Source organism: Mus caroli, unplaced genomic scaffold (genome assembly GCF_978045245.1).
Source record: "Mus caroli unplaced genomic scaffold, Mus_caroli_1 scaffold_7, whole genome shotgun sequence".
NCBI classification, from domain to species: domain Eukaryota; kingdom Metazoa; phylum Chordata; class Mammalia; order Rodentia; family Muridae; genus Mus; species Mus caroli.
Window position 1 is genome coordinate 34943685 of NW_028227262.1, and position 14768 is coordinate 34958452.

At 48.7% G+C, this 14768-nt stretch overlaps 1 protein-coding gene across 10 annotated transcripts in view; it reads left to right on the plus strand.

Annotated features, from left to right (window-relative positions):
• Positions 1–14768, plus strand: part of Atp2b2 (ATPase plasma membrane Ca2+ transporting 2) — a 299058-nt gene that overhangs the window by 250595 nt on the left and 33695 nt on the right. For all 10 annotated transcript variants that reach the window (XM_085840156.1, XM_029478499.2, XM_085840155.1 and 7 more), the window contains 2 exons: positions 918–1132; positions 4815–5057. In XM_085840156.1, coding sequence (XP_085696282.1) covers positions 918–1132; positions 4815–5057 — 458 coding nt within the window. The remainder of the gene's footprint in view (positions 1–917; positions 1133–4814; positions 5058–14768) is intronic.

The following is a 14768-nucleotide window of genomic DNA, read 5'->3' on the forward strand; positions in this document are numbered from 1 at the left end:
CCAGCATTGCCCTAGCCAGTCATTTCCCTAGCTGAGCCTCTGTTCCCTTCACCTGGGACACTCTCCCTGAGAACAACACGCATGCCTGATGCCTTTTCAAATAGCACCTCCTCTAAGACCACACCCTGGTCATGCTAGCTACAGCAGCCGCATCTTCAGCCACGACTTCCTGGGATTTTTCCTCAGAGCATCAATTCATGTCTATAATGGTGGCACATACACACTGTCTCTGTTACTTCTAGATCTGTGTCCTACACGAGGAATCACCGTGTACCTGCCGTATCGCAGGTGCTCAAATGTGCTTGTTCAGTGAATGAGTAAACGATTCCACCTTACCTCTTTATAGGGTGGCATCTGCATGGAGGTGGCTCTTTTTTTTTTAAGATTTGTTTGTTTGTTTGTTTGTTTGTTTGTTTGTTTAATACATATGAGTACACTGTTGCTCTCTTCAGACACGCCAGAAGATGGCATCAGATCCTATTACAGATGGTTGTGAGCCACCATGCGGTTGCTGGGAATTGAACTCAGGACCTCTGGAAGAACAGCCAGTGCTCTTAACCGCTGAGCCGTCTCTCCAGTCCTAGAGGTGGCTCTTGATGTACCTGTGTGTTCCCTAGCCACACGTTTTTAGTGTGGCTGAGTGTCATGTGGGCAGGCACCATGCTAAGTACTTTCCCTGCATTGCCACGTGAGCATTGCAAAACCCCAGGAAGGAAATCTGCCCCTTATGCCTCATTGTTCAGAAGAGGCAACTGAGGCTCCCTGAGAAGCAAAGCAAAGGCCCCTGGCCCCAAAGCAAGAAAGAACAGCTGGGTCTGCTGAGCTGAGGTCTGCCCAAGAGGCCTGCAGAAGCAGTTTAGTGAATATCTCCCCCCTCCCACCTGGGAGCCCTCTGAGCAGGTGTCCCCATGTCACAGGCCTGGTGATGTCGGCCATCACGGTGATCATCCTGGTGCTCTACTTCACCGTGGACACCTTCGTGGTCAACAAGAAGCCGTGGCTGACTGAATGCACACCCGTCTACGTACAGTACTTTGTCAAGTTCTTCATCATTGGTGTGACGGTGCTGGTGGTCGCTGTGCCTGAGGGCCTCCCTCTGGCTGTCACCATCTCACTGGCTTATTCTGTGAAGGTAAGAGAAGAGAAGAGCAGGGTTGGGTGCCTGAAGCAGCCACAGCTGGGGCTGTCAGGGAACCAGGGAGGGTGCAGTGCTAGTACTTTGTATGGGCTAATGAAATGTGTGACTGCAACTTAGAGGCTTGGCGAGAGTGTGTAGGCAAGTCCCCCAAATCCAGACACCTTTAGAGGCATAACACAAACCAAGAGCTAGGCCTGGCCACACAGGAACCCTCATTACTCAGGCCCAGCAAAGTGTGGCTTTATGGGGATACAACCTGGGCTGGCCAGACCTTCAGACTTATTCTCAAAAAGAAGCCCAAAAATCTATACATAATATAAACTCTCTAGATCTGTATTGACAACTCAGACTTACAAAATAAAATGGAACCGGAGTATGGCTCAGTGAAGCCCGAGGCCACAGTACTGCAAACTGTCGAATGTAGGCCTCACTGTGCAAGGCAGAACACAACTCCATCCCACCAAACCCTAACAGGTCATGCCCTAAGGTGTGGAATGCAGGAGCAAAACCACCCAGGAAGCCACTACCCATCAGGCAGGGGTTGCTGAAAACACGGGAGGATTTAAATGGGATACCACCTGGATGTTCACTGGTCAAGCGGTACTCCAGGACCTTCCCTAAGCACCCACGTACCTGCTGAAGCCCTGGCCACCAGAGAGTCAGCGTGCTACAAATCTGCCCCCAGGGTACCACCACCAGATTGTCCTACCTGTTCATGTTCTTCCTCTCCCCTTGAGGGTCCCCATCCTTTTGGATAGGGATGAAGACACCTTTCCCATGGTCTCAACACCAAGATATCACTGAGAAGTCTTTCACTCTGAGACATCAGCAACTCAGCCAGAGGGCAAGGCGAGTGTCAGTTTCCCAGCCAGAATTTGGCCTGCACCCTATGGTGTGATTTCATATAAAGAGTGATCTCCCACAGGGGCCAGCAAGTGGCAGTGCCGTGTAAAGGATACAGTGCTGATCAGCTCCTTCTCTTAACAGTTCTCAAAGAAACCCCCCTCTCACAAACCAAAGCCTGAACAAGTTATAACACAGTGTTTCTCCAGGCCTGCACGGCAAGGATAACTCTTACACAACTATGAGTCGATCCCCATTGCCACCCCACTGAACTCAGGGTCTCTGTCAAGTTTGGCAAAACTGGTTTGGGGACATCATGAATGGCCAGTTTTAAGCCTGAGAATCTTCTGAGGTTTTTATCTCTGGTTTGGTCATCTGGGGTCATGTGACTGGCAGAGCCACATGAGCAGAGTAGCGAGCGTGTAAGTACACCAGTTCCTCTCAGCAGGGATGTCACCCAATCCAGACATGTCATTTTAAAGGCCCCAATAACTAATGTTTTAAAAATAGGGCTGGAAAACTGTCTGCGTGTGTAAAGTGCTTGCTGTGTAAGTGTAAAAACCCAAGATCAGATTCCAGCACCCACATAAAGGACAGGCCTGGACACATGCACTGTCACCTCAGTGCTATGACCCCAGTTCAGGAGGGACCCACACAGGCAGATCCTGAAAGCTGGCCAGCCGATCTAGCTGACACAGCGAACTCTAGGTTCAGTGAGAGACCCTGTCTCAAAAAACAAGGCAGAAAGGACACCCGATGTCAATATCTAGCCTCCACTTGTACCTATATGGGCAGGTATATCCGTATATACGAGTGGGATAAAAAGTGTGACTAGGGATATTCTAGCTCAGGGGTAGGAGCCTTCCCTAGCATGCAAGTGGCTCTGGATTTGATCCCCAGCACATATAAACCAGGTGTGGAAATACATAAACTGTGATCCCAATACTTGTGAAGTGGGGCAGGAAAATTAGAAGTTCAAGGTCATCTTGAACACAGCAAGTTCAAGATCATGAAATACATGAGCCCTTGTCTCAAAAACAGGTAGCATTAATCTTAATCATACAAATTTACTCAAACTTACATCCAAGGTATCAACAATCCAACGCATAAACAACACGAGAAATGTTATCTTTGGTTATCTGTTTGATAATGTCTTTAAAATCATCTCACACACTTTGGACCACACTTTAAGTGCCCCTCATCCCCCTGCAGCTACCATGCTGGACAGTACTGGTGAGAGGTTTTTGGGCATTTTGCTTGGGATTTTGTTTTGTTTGTCATAGAGGTTTCCTGTGCAGCCCAGGCTGGCCTTGAACTTAACAACAATACTTCTGCCTCTATCTCCCAAATACTGGAATGTGTCATCACACCTAGCTTCCAAAAAGAGATTCTTAAAGGGCCAACGCTCCTTCAGTAAGGCAGGTTGGTGGACCGGTGTGTAGAATGAGCCAGACTGCTAGGTTAGAGCTGGAAATTTAGGTAGAGCTGGTAGGTTAAGCAGAGATGGAAGGTCAGACAGTGCATTTGTGTATTGGCGGTTACAGCAATGGCTCTGTGGGTAAGAGTGTTTGCTGTGTGAGCCTGACGACCTAAGGTCAGACTCTCAGTGCCCATGTAAACAGCTGTGTGTGGCCACGTGCGCCTGTACCCCACCCTGCCCCCACATTTAGAGCAGGCAGACTGGAAGGTGACTGGAGCTTATTGGCCAGTCAGTCTAGCCAAAGAAGCAGAGAACTCCAGGTTCAGGGAGAGACTCTGTCTCAAGTGGTTAAAGCAGAGAGCCACAGAGGAGGCTCCTTTTACCATCTTACACATATGCCGGTGACACCATGTGCATATGTACACGCGAACACACGCGCGCACACACACATACACACTCACACACTCAAACATGTACAAACATGGTTTTATTATGCACACTATAGTAAGTGTTCATTACCGAAAGTTGATTTATAGACTTGACAAGGTCAGGGAAATTCTCCTCTATCACCTAGTGACAATGACATTATTATTTTCATATTTTTACAGATATTTTCCTGTATCTGTAATGTATGTATCCATATGCATCCTAAATGTATTTACTTAGGGTGAAATGGATGGATTTCTCAGCAGGCAGCAGGAAAGCATTTGAGAAATTCAGACCCAAATGAGAAGAGGCTACGACTTACAGTAAGCTAGGAGTAATTAGGGATAGCCCAGCCTTAGTCTTTTAAATATTTTCTACTATTTTTTCCATCACGAATGTAGATGAGGAGGCTGGAGAGATGGCTCAGAGGTTAAGAGCACTTGTCACTCTCCCAGAAGATTCAGCTTCAGCCCCCACATGGTAGTTGACAATTATCTGTAACTCCAGTCCCAAGGTTCTGATGCTCTCTTCTGACCTCTGTGGCTATCAGGCACATACATGGTACAGGTAAAACATTCATATACATAAACTAAATAAATATCTTAAAAACGGTTTTGCTTTTATGAATGCGGATCAAGCCAGATGTGGTTGAGCACATCTGTAATCTCAGCACTGAGGAGATAGAGACAGGAGGATCAAGAGTTCAAGGTCTTCCTTGGCTTGGTTGCTAGTTCCAGGTCAACCTGTGCTATGTGAGACCCTGTTCCCAAAATAGAAAATGAGTCACTTGTGGGGTGCAAATTAATAAATTCATCTATCAAAATTTAAATGGTCCAAATGACTAGTAAAAAGGAGACCCACATATGAAGCTAAATATGCCCAGAGGTCATTTGCCCAGGCAGAAGGTTTAAAGGAGGCTGAGGCCCAGAAATTCCCTCACTCCCTCTCTCTCCCACTTGGTTTCCCTCTCATTTATCCACTCTCTAGAAAATGATGAAGGACAACAACCTGGTACGCCACCTGGATGCCTGTGAGACCATGGGCAATGCCACAGCCATCTGCTCAGACAAGACAGGCACGCTGACCACCAACCGCATGACCGTGGTCCAGGCCTATGTCGGTGACGTCCACTACAAGGAGATCCCAGATCCCAGCTCCATCAATGCCAAGACGTTGGAGCTGCTGGTCAACGCCATTGCCATCAACAGCGCCTACACCACCAAGATCCTCGTAAGTAGACACGGGGCGGTGTCCTCCATAGCAGAGCACCTGGCTCGGCTGCTGATTCTAGGCGGCTCACAAAATAGGTGGCTCCACTCTTAGCCTCTACTAATGTGGCTGCGGTGTTTATGAAACCAAAAGAAACTGTTGTTGTTGTTGTTGTTGTTGTTGTTGTTGTTGTTGTTGTTGTTGTTTCTTGGTGATTGCTGTTTTAGATATCTATTTTTAAATCCTGCCATTGATCCCTCAACACACACACACACACACTTAAAAAAATAAAAATAAATAAGTAGACACCTTTTTTGAGACATGGTTTCAGTCTGTAGCCCTGGCACAGGACTCAGAAATCCGCCTGCCTCTGCCTCCTGAGTGCTAGGATTAAGGGCTTGCACCACCACATCCAGCCATAATTGGTTAGCTTTTGCCATGTAATCTAACTACTTCAAGTCAGAGCTGTATAGAGTCTGCATTCTGTGTGACCAGACTCCAAGCTACCATTGATTCAATCAATGCTGGCTCAGAAGTAGGAAGAGGACTGGGAAGATGGTGTAGGTACAGCAATTATCTGGTAAACACAAGGACCTGAATTCAGTGCTCCAGCACCCTTTTAAAAAGCCAGGTATATGGGCCAGTGAGGTGGCTCACTGGTAAAGGATCTTGCTGCTAAGTGCAGCTAGCATGTTCACTCTCCAGTACTCTTACAGTAACAAGAGAGAAACAGACTCCAAGCGTTATCCCCTGACCTCCACATGTGGGTCATGGCATACATGGGCTGGGTGTGGGCAAGCACACCTATAATCCCAGCACTGGTGGGTCCCTGGGGCTCAGTGGCCAGCAGCCTAGCCTGCTTGTCAAGTTACAGTGAGAGAAAGATGCCATCTCAAAAAGCATGCTGAAGGACTCCTGAGGAAAACACCCCATGTCATTTGGCTGTCAACATATGTGTGCATATCACACATTTGCCTGCACACATGCCATCTCACACACACACACACACACACACACACACACACCAATGCACAAACACAAAAATACATGCATCAGAGCCAGGGCCCTGACAGCCTCCTTTCAAGTCACATTTGGCCACTTGTCCTCAGTAGTCCAGCCCAAGACCAACTAAAAGAGAAGAGCCGAGTGGGAAGCCTTATTAGTGAAGCGACATTAGGAAGAACAAGGAGGTCTAGAAACTTCACCCCATGCTCACCTTCATGGTCCTGACATGAGCTTCATATTTAAAGGACAGAGGATGTGTATAGCTAAACAGCCCTGTGCTGAGTTGTATGGACATTGACGATCTGCAGGCTTTATTTCTTGTGCTTACACCCTAACTGCAGAAAAACAGCCATTTCTTAGTGTTTACCCTGCACTGGGTCTCAGCCATCAAGAGAAGGATTGAAATGGGTTCTGCATGGTTTCTACTATGATGACATTTTATCTGAGGAATGTGAGCATCTGTGGACTTTAGTGGGAGACCTCGATCCTGTGGGTAGACGCTGAGCATTCAAGCTGAGCCTCCTCCCACATCTCCAGCCTTCCTCATGCCTCTCAGTTCAGGTAGACAGCTGTGCTGACACAGAGGGGTAGCACTCTGCCCAGGCTAGTTCAGCTGTGCTCTGCACGCTGTCGCCTCCTCTGCCGGGCTAGTCAGGACTGGTCAGAAAGGCAGCAGGGTTCTGAGAGAACAGGGCCTGTGAGGGACTCTGGAGAGCTGGGCTAGGATCTGCCACTATGGTATTTTGTCATATTGTATTGGTCAGTGTGTGTGTGCATCAGGAGATTAGTCTGAGTGGGGTGGCCAATGCTGCTCTCATAGGGAGGTGATAGGAAAAGCCAGGGTTCAGAGAGAGGAATCGGGGTGACCATTTTCACAAGGCATGTCTCTCAGAGGATGCTGTCGCTCCTGGTTACAGAAACATCCCCCTGAATGAGATGTAACTCCCTGTCTCAGCTAACTAGCCTGTGCTGCGATCCCTGATTGGTTGAGAAGCACTGGTGGCCTCTTGGTAATTAACCAGACGTCTCTCAACCAGATGTTCTCTGCTGCCCAGCTGTAGGGTGTTTCTGTGCAGCTGAGAAACCCTTCAAATTCGATGGAAACCTGACCTCACCTCCTGTCCCTGAGGGACATGTCAGCGTGGGTCTGTAGGAGCCACCAGAAGTGCTGTGTTATTGAAGAGCAAGAGAGTCAGCAGCAGTGGGGCAGGGCTGGTGGAGGAAGGAGGAAGCAAGGTCTGCACCCCCACCAGCTGAGCAGCCATCCCTGCCACACTGGGGCTGCAGGCTAAGGAAAGCAAAGTAACAATGGGCAGGGCAGGGAGAGCAGGTTGGAGAACACATGTAATGGGACACCAAGGCGGGAAGGATACCAAAAATGACAACATCCATATCTCCTTTCCCCCAATTCGGGAGATCAGAGATGCTTTATTCCGTCCCCAGAGCTTTCCGAAAATAGCGAGACACAGCTAATGATTTTGTCCTGCAGATTTGGCAGAGAGGAGCAGGCAGCCCCAGAGCAGGGTGGCAGAGGGTGGCCATGGAGTGGGCTTGGAGTGAGATGCCTGTGTGTCCTTTATTGTCAGAAGGAGTTTGGGGGATCTGTCTAGAGGACTGCAGGGAAGCCTCTGGCTACAGTGGTGAATCTCCATGGAGCAGTGATTCAGAGGCTGGTAGGGGACTCTGGTGGTGTCTTCAATAAGATGAAGCTGTGTGTAGGTGGCATCAAAGTCAGAGGTCAGCAGTCTACCCAGGGTGAAGGTGTGGCTGCCAAGGCTGGGAAAGAAGCCATGTTAAGTGGTGTTAGAGCAGGGTCTACATACTGACAGCATCCTTACAAGCCAGGCTTGCCCACTCAACCTCAGTAGATCAATCAAAGACAAGCTTCATAGAGGAAAGCAAGAAGGGCGGGGAGGTTTGTTCAATGTGGTCATATTTGGAAGAGGAACAAAGGGAGACCCACTCCTACCCCAAACCCTGACATGAGGTTTGTTTCAATAGAAGGCAAAGGGCACCCATAGTTAGACAGCTCTGGCCAGGGTCAGCCCCTACGACCACCACCACCATCACCAATCCATCACTGTCTGGACTGCAATCTCTCATGCAAGGGTCTGACAAGTCAGAACTGTGTGAGATCTTTTTCAGAAAATAAGCCCAGCCACCACCCCCCTCTGGCTAGCACCAGGCTTCTGCCTTTTTCTTCTCACAGTCTAAGAGTCCTGGGGAAAGTCCTGGACTTATCAGAGAGTGGTCTGATAAGCCAAAGGGAGGGACATATATGTCCCTTTAGAACAATGGTTCTCAGCCTGTAGGTCATGATGCCTTTGGGGACTGAAGGACAAGGGTCATATATCAGATTTCCTGCATATCCGATATTTACATTACAATTCATAACAGTGGCAAAATTGCAATTATGAAGTAATAATGAAAGTAATTTGATGGTTGGGGGTCACCACAACAGGAGGAACTGTATTAAAGGACCACTACTTTAGAATATCTTCATTCTTGCCAGGCCCCAGGACCTGTGGTACTAGATTTGTAACACAAGTCAAGAGGTCACTTACCTCTTGGGCAACAGGGTCCCTTGCTATGTCACAAAGCTTGGCACCCAAGGACCCCTGTACCTGTAAAGCAATGCTGTCTGTCCATACAGTTCTCTTTGCCATGGGCTGACATCCATTAGCATAGGAGCTAATGGTGTTAAGTGGGTAGTAGTTAAGATGCCAATGCCTGCCTGGCTTCAAACCCCTCCCTAACTGTGTGAATGAAAGAGTTACTCAACCTCTCTATTCTTCGATTTCTCAAGAGAAAGGATTGGATTGTGGTAGGCAACAAGTTTGTGAGTGGCAGGTGCCAGCTCACGGCCTGGCATGTGGTCGGGGTGTGGTAGAACTGCTGTCTTGATTCATCAGTGAATCGCCTTGCTGAGAGCACTCCACTGGTAATAAAGCAGAGGCTGAGAGACAGTCAGACACTGGGCATTGCTGTGGTCAGGAAATGGGTCTTTCCCAAAGCCTGACAGGCAGCTAGAGGCAAAGGCAGGCCCTAAAGATACCCGCTCCATCAGAAGGTCCAAATTAGAAGCTCCAACCAACATAGCTCACCCCCTATGCTGGGCTTGGAAAAGGCCTGGAGTCCTGAGGGTCAGCTTCATACCCAGGCCCTTCCATCCACATCAGGCTAAGGGTGTCTTGGGAGTTCCTTTCCTGATCCAGGTGAACCCCCAAGAAGAGATAGAAGTTCATTTTCTTCACTGGTTTCTGTTGCTGTGATAAAACACTCTGACCAGAGGCAACTTGAGAAGGAAAGCGTTTATTCAGCTTACACTTCCAGGTAACAGTCCATCACTGAAGGAAGTCAAGGCAGGAACTGATGCAGAGACCATGAAAGAGTGCTGCTTACTGGCTCCCTCACTTGTGGCTTGCTCATCTTTCTTTCTTATAGTACCCAGGACCACCAGCCCAAGGGTGGCTCCACCTGCCATGAGCTAGCCCTTCCCACATTAATCATTAAGAAAATGCACTATATACATGCCTGCAGGCCAGCTTTATAAAGGCAGGCATGTTTTTCGATTGAAAGCCCCTCTTCCCAAGCCAGCTATGGTGGCACATACTTTTTTTTTTTCCTTTTTGAGACAGGGTTTCTCTGGATAACCCTGGCTGTCCTGGAACTCACAATGTAGACCAGGCTGGCCTCGAACTCAGAAATCCGCCTGCCTCAGCCTCCCGAGTGCTGGGATTAAAGGCGTGCGCCACCACGCCCGGCGGCACATACTTTTAAATTCAGCCCACAGGAGACAGAAGCAAATGGATCTCTGTGTTCAAGGCCAACCTGGTCTACAGAGCTAATTACAGGACAACCCGGGCTATACAGAGAAACCCTGTCTCTTAAAAACAAAAGCAATGATATGAAAACTTTCCCTTTTCAAATGACAACTGTGTATGTCAAGTTAAAACCACCCAGCACATCCATCTGCCCTGCAAGCCAAGGCTGGTGCTCCACACTGAAGGACAGAGTGAAACATGCAAAAGGACATGGGAGAAAGATACAGTGTCTTTCCACCAGGACTGGGACCAAGGCTTGGCCAGGACACAGGGTTATGGTCAGGGCATGGCTCCTACACGATGTTTAACCCTCGGTGTGAAAAGCTGTCTGTGTCCTTGGTGTCTCCTGAAGGCTGTATGTTCCGTGGCAGTGAGCAACAATTAAGTAACCTCTGGTCTACTGGAATAGACTTCTGAGAAATGCTAGATGGTGGTGAGATAAGTAAATAAATGTATGGTCAGTGGGAAGGGAGGGAGGGAAAGGAGAAAGGGAAGGAGGGAGAGGGAGAAAATGATGATATGGTAGGTAAGTGGATGGATGGATGGAAGGTTGTGGGTGGATAGATGAGGGAGAGATGGATTTTGATAGATGTTGAGTAGCTTCATGAATATGAGTGGGGAATGAATGAATGGATATGGTAGTTGGATGGATGTACTGTTGGATAGATGGACATATGTATGTAGATAGATGGGTGGATGGGTGGGTGGATGCATGAATGGATGGATGGATAGATAGATGGATGGATGGAGAGATGGATGGATGCATGGAGCATGGATGGGTAGATGCATTGATGGATGAATGCATGGATGGTAGATGCATGAATGGAAAAATATATATGGATTATTCTAAGTATATAGGTAGTGGAATGGATGTGGGTAGTTGGGTGGGTAGATGGACAGATGTGGGTACATGAATGGTTGAATAAGGACGGATGGATATATGGAAATGGGTAGGTGGGTAGGTAGGTGGGTAGATGGTTGGAATGATGGATAGGAATCAGTGAATGTAAAACGTGGACAGGTAGATGAGCATGGGTGAGTGACTGGATGGATGGAGGTGCGGAAGACTGCATAGGTGGGTAGATGTGCATAGGTAGATGGCTACACCGGACAGTAAATGAGTAAGAATGAGGTGGGAGGAGTCTCAGGAACATCCCCATACCTTTTCCCATGGCAGTAAAAGGTAGATATGGACCCCAAATCCAGACCAAGGCAACACCAGGGCTCAATTGCTGCCTCCCGACTGCTGAACTTCTCCAAACCTGCCTTTGGATCCAAAGGCTGCATTGGTATTCCAGAGACCTCTTGATTTGCTTATGTCTTTTATTCTTCAGAAACAACAGGCAGAGCCTGGGGAGCAGCTCGGCTGGTACAGTGCTCCTGTAACCACAGGCTTTTCCACTCGCACACAAGTTCCTGAAATAATGACTCTGAGAGTGAATTATGTATGAATAATGGCCTAGGCCAAAAGCTTTGGCTTGTTCCCACTAGCTTGTAACTCAATTATCCAATTTATTCTATTCTAATCCTCACCACGTGGTTGGCTACCTCTCCTCAGGTTCATGTGACCATCTTCCTCAGAGTTTGGGGCTAATCTCTCCCACACTTGACTCTGTCCCAGAATTCCTCTCTCTGTACTGGAATTTCCACCTCCCTATTCCCTGCATAAGCTAATAGGCCAACAGCATTTTATTGACAAGTGATGCTTCCATACATAGATAAGAAATTCTCTCTACAAGCTCGCCTCACACTCAGGAAGCCCTGGGTTCAATCTCAGCTTTGCACGAAGCAGAGGTGATGCTCACACCAGTAGCCCCAGGACTCTAGAAGATCTTAAGACAAGGATCAAAGGTTCACAGTGGCTCCCGGCCACCACATAGCAGAGGGCCCCGAGAATCCAGAGACAGAGGGCCTGTGGCATTCCAGGCAAGAACAGCGCCACAGAGACCTGCAAACCTAGAGATACTCAACTCGTTTTGGAAACATGAGGATGAGAGATGAAGCTCAGAGCTAAGGGGTTTTAGGCCACAAATGAGCCTCTGATAGTCCCCGCAACCCCCAATCCTCAGGAAACCCACCGAAGCACAGATGGAGGGTGGGTGGGGGCTGAGGTGGCAGGCAGGGAGGCTGGGAGAGGGCCTACAGACCAGCCTCAAGCTCAGGCACCATCCCTTCAGAGAACAGGGGTCTTTTCCTTCCACTCTTACCATGCATGGTTGCGATCTAGACTTGACCTCCAAGGAAAACTACATGAGTCATCTTTTTGTCACAAATTGCTTCCCGGCCTCAGAAATCCTATTCAAAGCTCTTCTCACACAGGCCAAGCTTTGCCTTTGTAGTCTCCAGCTCTTTGAACCTCAAGACTTCTGGCTTCTTGTCACTCTGCCCTTCTCAGAGTCACAGCCAAGTGTTCCGATGGAAATGGCTTTCCTCCAGTTCAAACAGCTCTCTGCCTTCTCAGGAAGACATGCTCTTCCATCCACATTCACTCCAGCCTTAATGGATGCTCCTGAGCAGGCATGGGCTCGTCAAAGCCAACAGGCCTGGTACTTAACATTTGAATATTACACGGAGGATGGCTGTGTGTAGAGCTGAAGCCATGTGAAAGCCCAGAGCCTGAGGGACTATGGAGAGAAAATAAATCTCTCCAGAGATCAGAAGGAACATAGCCCTGACAAGGGAGTTTCTGAACAGATGAGTCCAATTGTGCCTTGTTAGAAGTCCCAGAGTGCCTATTCCTAAGGTGGCTACCGTGCCACCTGATCAGGGAGCCTGAAGAACGTGACTAAATGGTGGAAAGGATCTACTGATTGCATCACTGTGACTCATGCTGCTAGGCTGAGGATAGGGAGGCCGAGGGAGGGTGAGGTGCCCATGAGAGGGAGAGCGAGGTGCCCGTGGGAGGTAGAGATGCCCTTGAACCAGGTCCTGGCTTCAAAGCCAGGATCCAGTCTCCAGGGAGACTCAACGGCTTCTACTCAGACCACATGCTGCAGCTAGACTCTGGCCAAGACCTCTTCAGTGTGGGTAAACCAAGAAGGGACTTGGCAGACTTGAAGGAGGTGGTGGCTTGGGGTGGGTAAAATGATGGGAGCCATCGCATTAAACTCAGCAGCAATCCTGATTTCCATCTTTTACAAACAGGACCTCTATAGAAAGATGGCAAGAGCAAAGGACCCCAGATGGGGATACGAGTTCTGACAGAGCTAGTAATCCCAGCATCCCACCCTTCAGCCTGTGCCCCACACTGCTACATTTGCACACCTGAACCCTCACACCTCACACAACTCACACCTCTCACACCTCACACACCTCTCACACCTCACACACCTCACACACCTCACACTCCTCACACCTCACACTCCTCACACACCTCACACCTCACACACCTCACACACCTCACACACCTCACACCTCACACACCTCACACACCTCACACACCTCACACAACTCACACCTCACACACCTCACACTCCTCACATCTCACACTCCTCACATCTCACACTCCTCACATCTCACACTCCTCACATCTCACACTCCTCACATCTCACACTCCTCACAACTCACACTCCTCACACCTCACACACCTCACACACCTCACACACCTCACACCTCACACTCCTCACATCTCACACAACTCACTCCTCACAACTCACAACTCACACTCCTCACACCTCACACACCTCACACTCCTCACATCTCACACAACTCACTCCTCACAACTCACAACTCACAACTCACACACCTCACACTCCTCACACCTCACACTCCTCACATCTCACACAACTCACTCCTCACAACTCACAACTCACAACTCACACTCCTCACACCTCACACAACTCACACCAGCACACACCTTACACCAGCACACACCTCACACTCCTCACACCTCACACATCTCATACCAGCACACACCAGCATACTACTCACACCTCACACACCTCACAACAACTCACACCAGCATACAACTCACACCTCGCACACCTCACACCAGCACATTCCTCACACCAGCACACTCCTCACATCTGTACACATTCTCAGATCATCACACATTCTCATGCCAAGACACACATTACATGTAACACAGGATACCATAACATGTAATGCACATCACATGCATCCCTTACAGCACAGCACACACAACACATACTATACAATACACAATACCTTTTCCCACAACCCCATATAACACATCACAAAGACCAGCACACAGAATGTACTCTCTCTCTACCCCACACACTCATGCCACTCATCACACTATCACAGCATATGGTACAACGTACAGTACATATACACATCACACACCATCATCCACCACATACAACATACGCTCCGCAGCATACATGCTATATCCCACAAAGCATGCATGATACTCACCTGTAATATGTAACACACCCCTCTCAGCCACTGCGTATACCATACACACATATACTACATGCCATCTAAGCACACCACACACTATCCACATGGCGGATCTCAGTCCCTATGAGCAGCACACACATATGAGCAGTGCATCTGCAGCATAGGGAGCTTGGGAAGGTCTCCATGGATTTTGTGTCCCATGTCACAGGGACTCTTGTGTCCTGGACACCTGATCATCCTCCTGTTCCCCAGCCTCTCAGAGAGATCTCGTGGTTCACTGGATGGCTTAAAGTCACCTTGTTCTCGTCAATAAACCTGGTATCTTAGAAGCTCTTGGGGAGACAGGCCCTTAGGTGACAAAGAGCCAAAATTCACCCTATCTATTCTCCTGTTGGCAGCACTCCACGCAGACCGTAGATTTATCAATCAGCTGAACAGTTGGTCTCTGCCTGGCCCACGGTGCTGGAAGCAGGCAGAAATGAATCCAGTGTGCAATCCCTGTCACTTTCAGTGACAGCATTCCAGAGGTTAGACAGGAGCC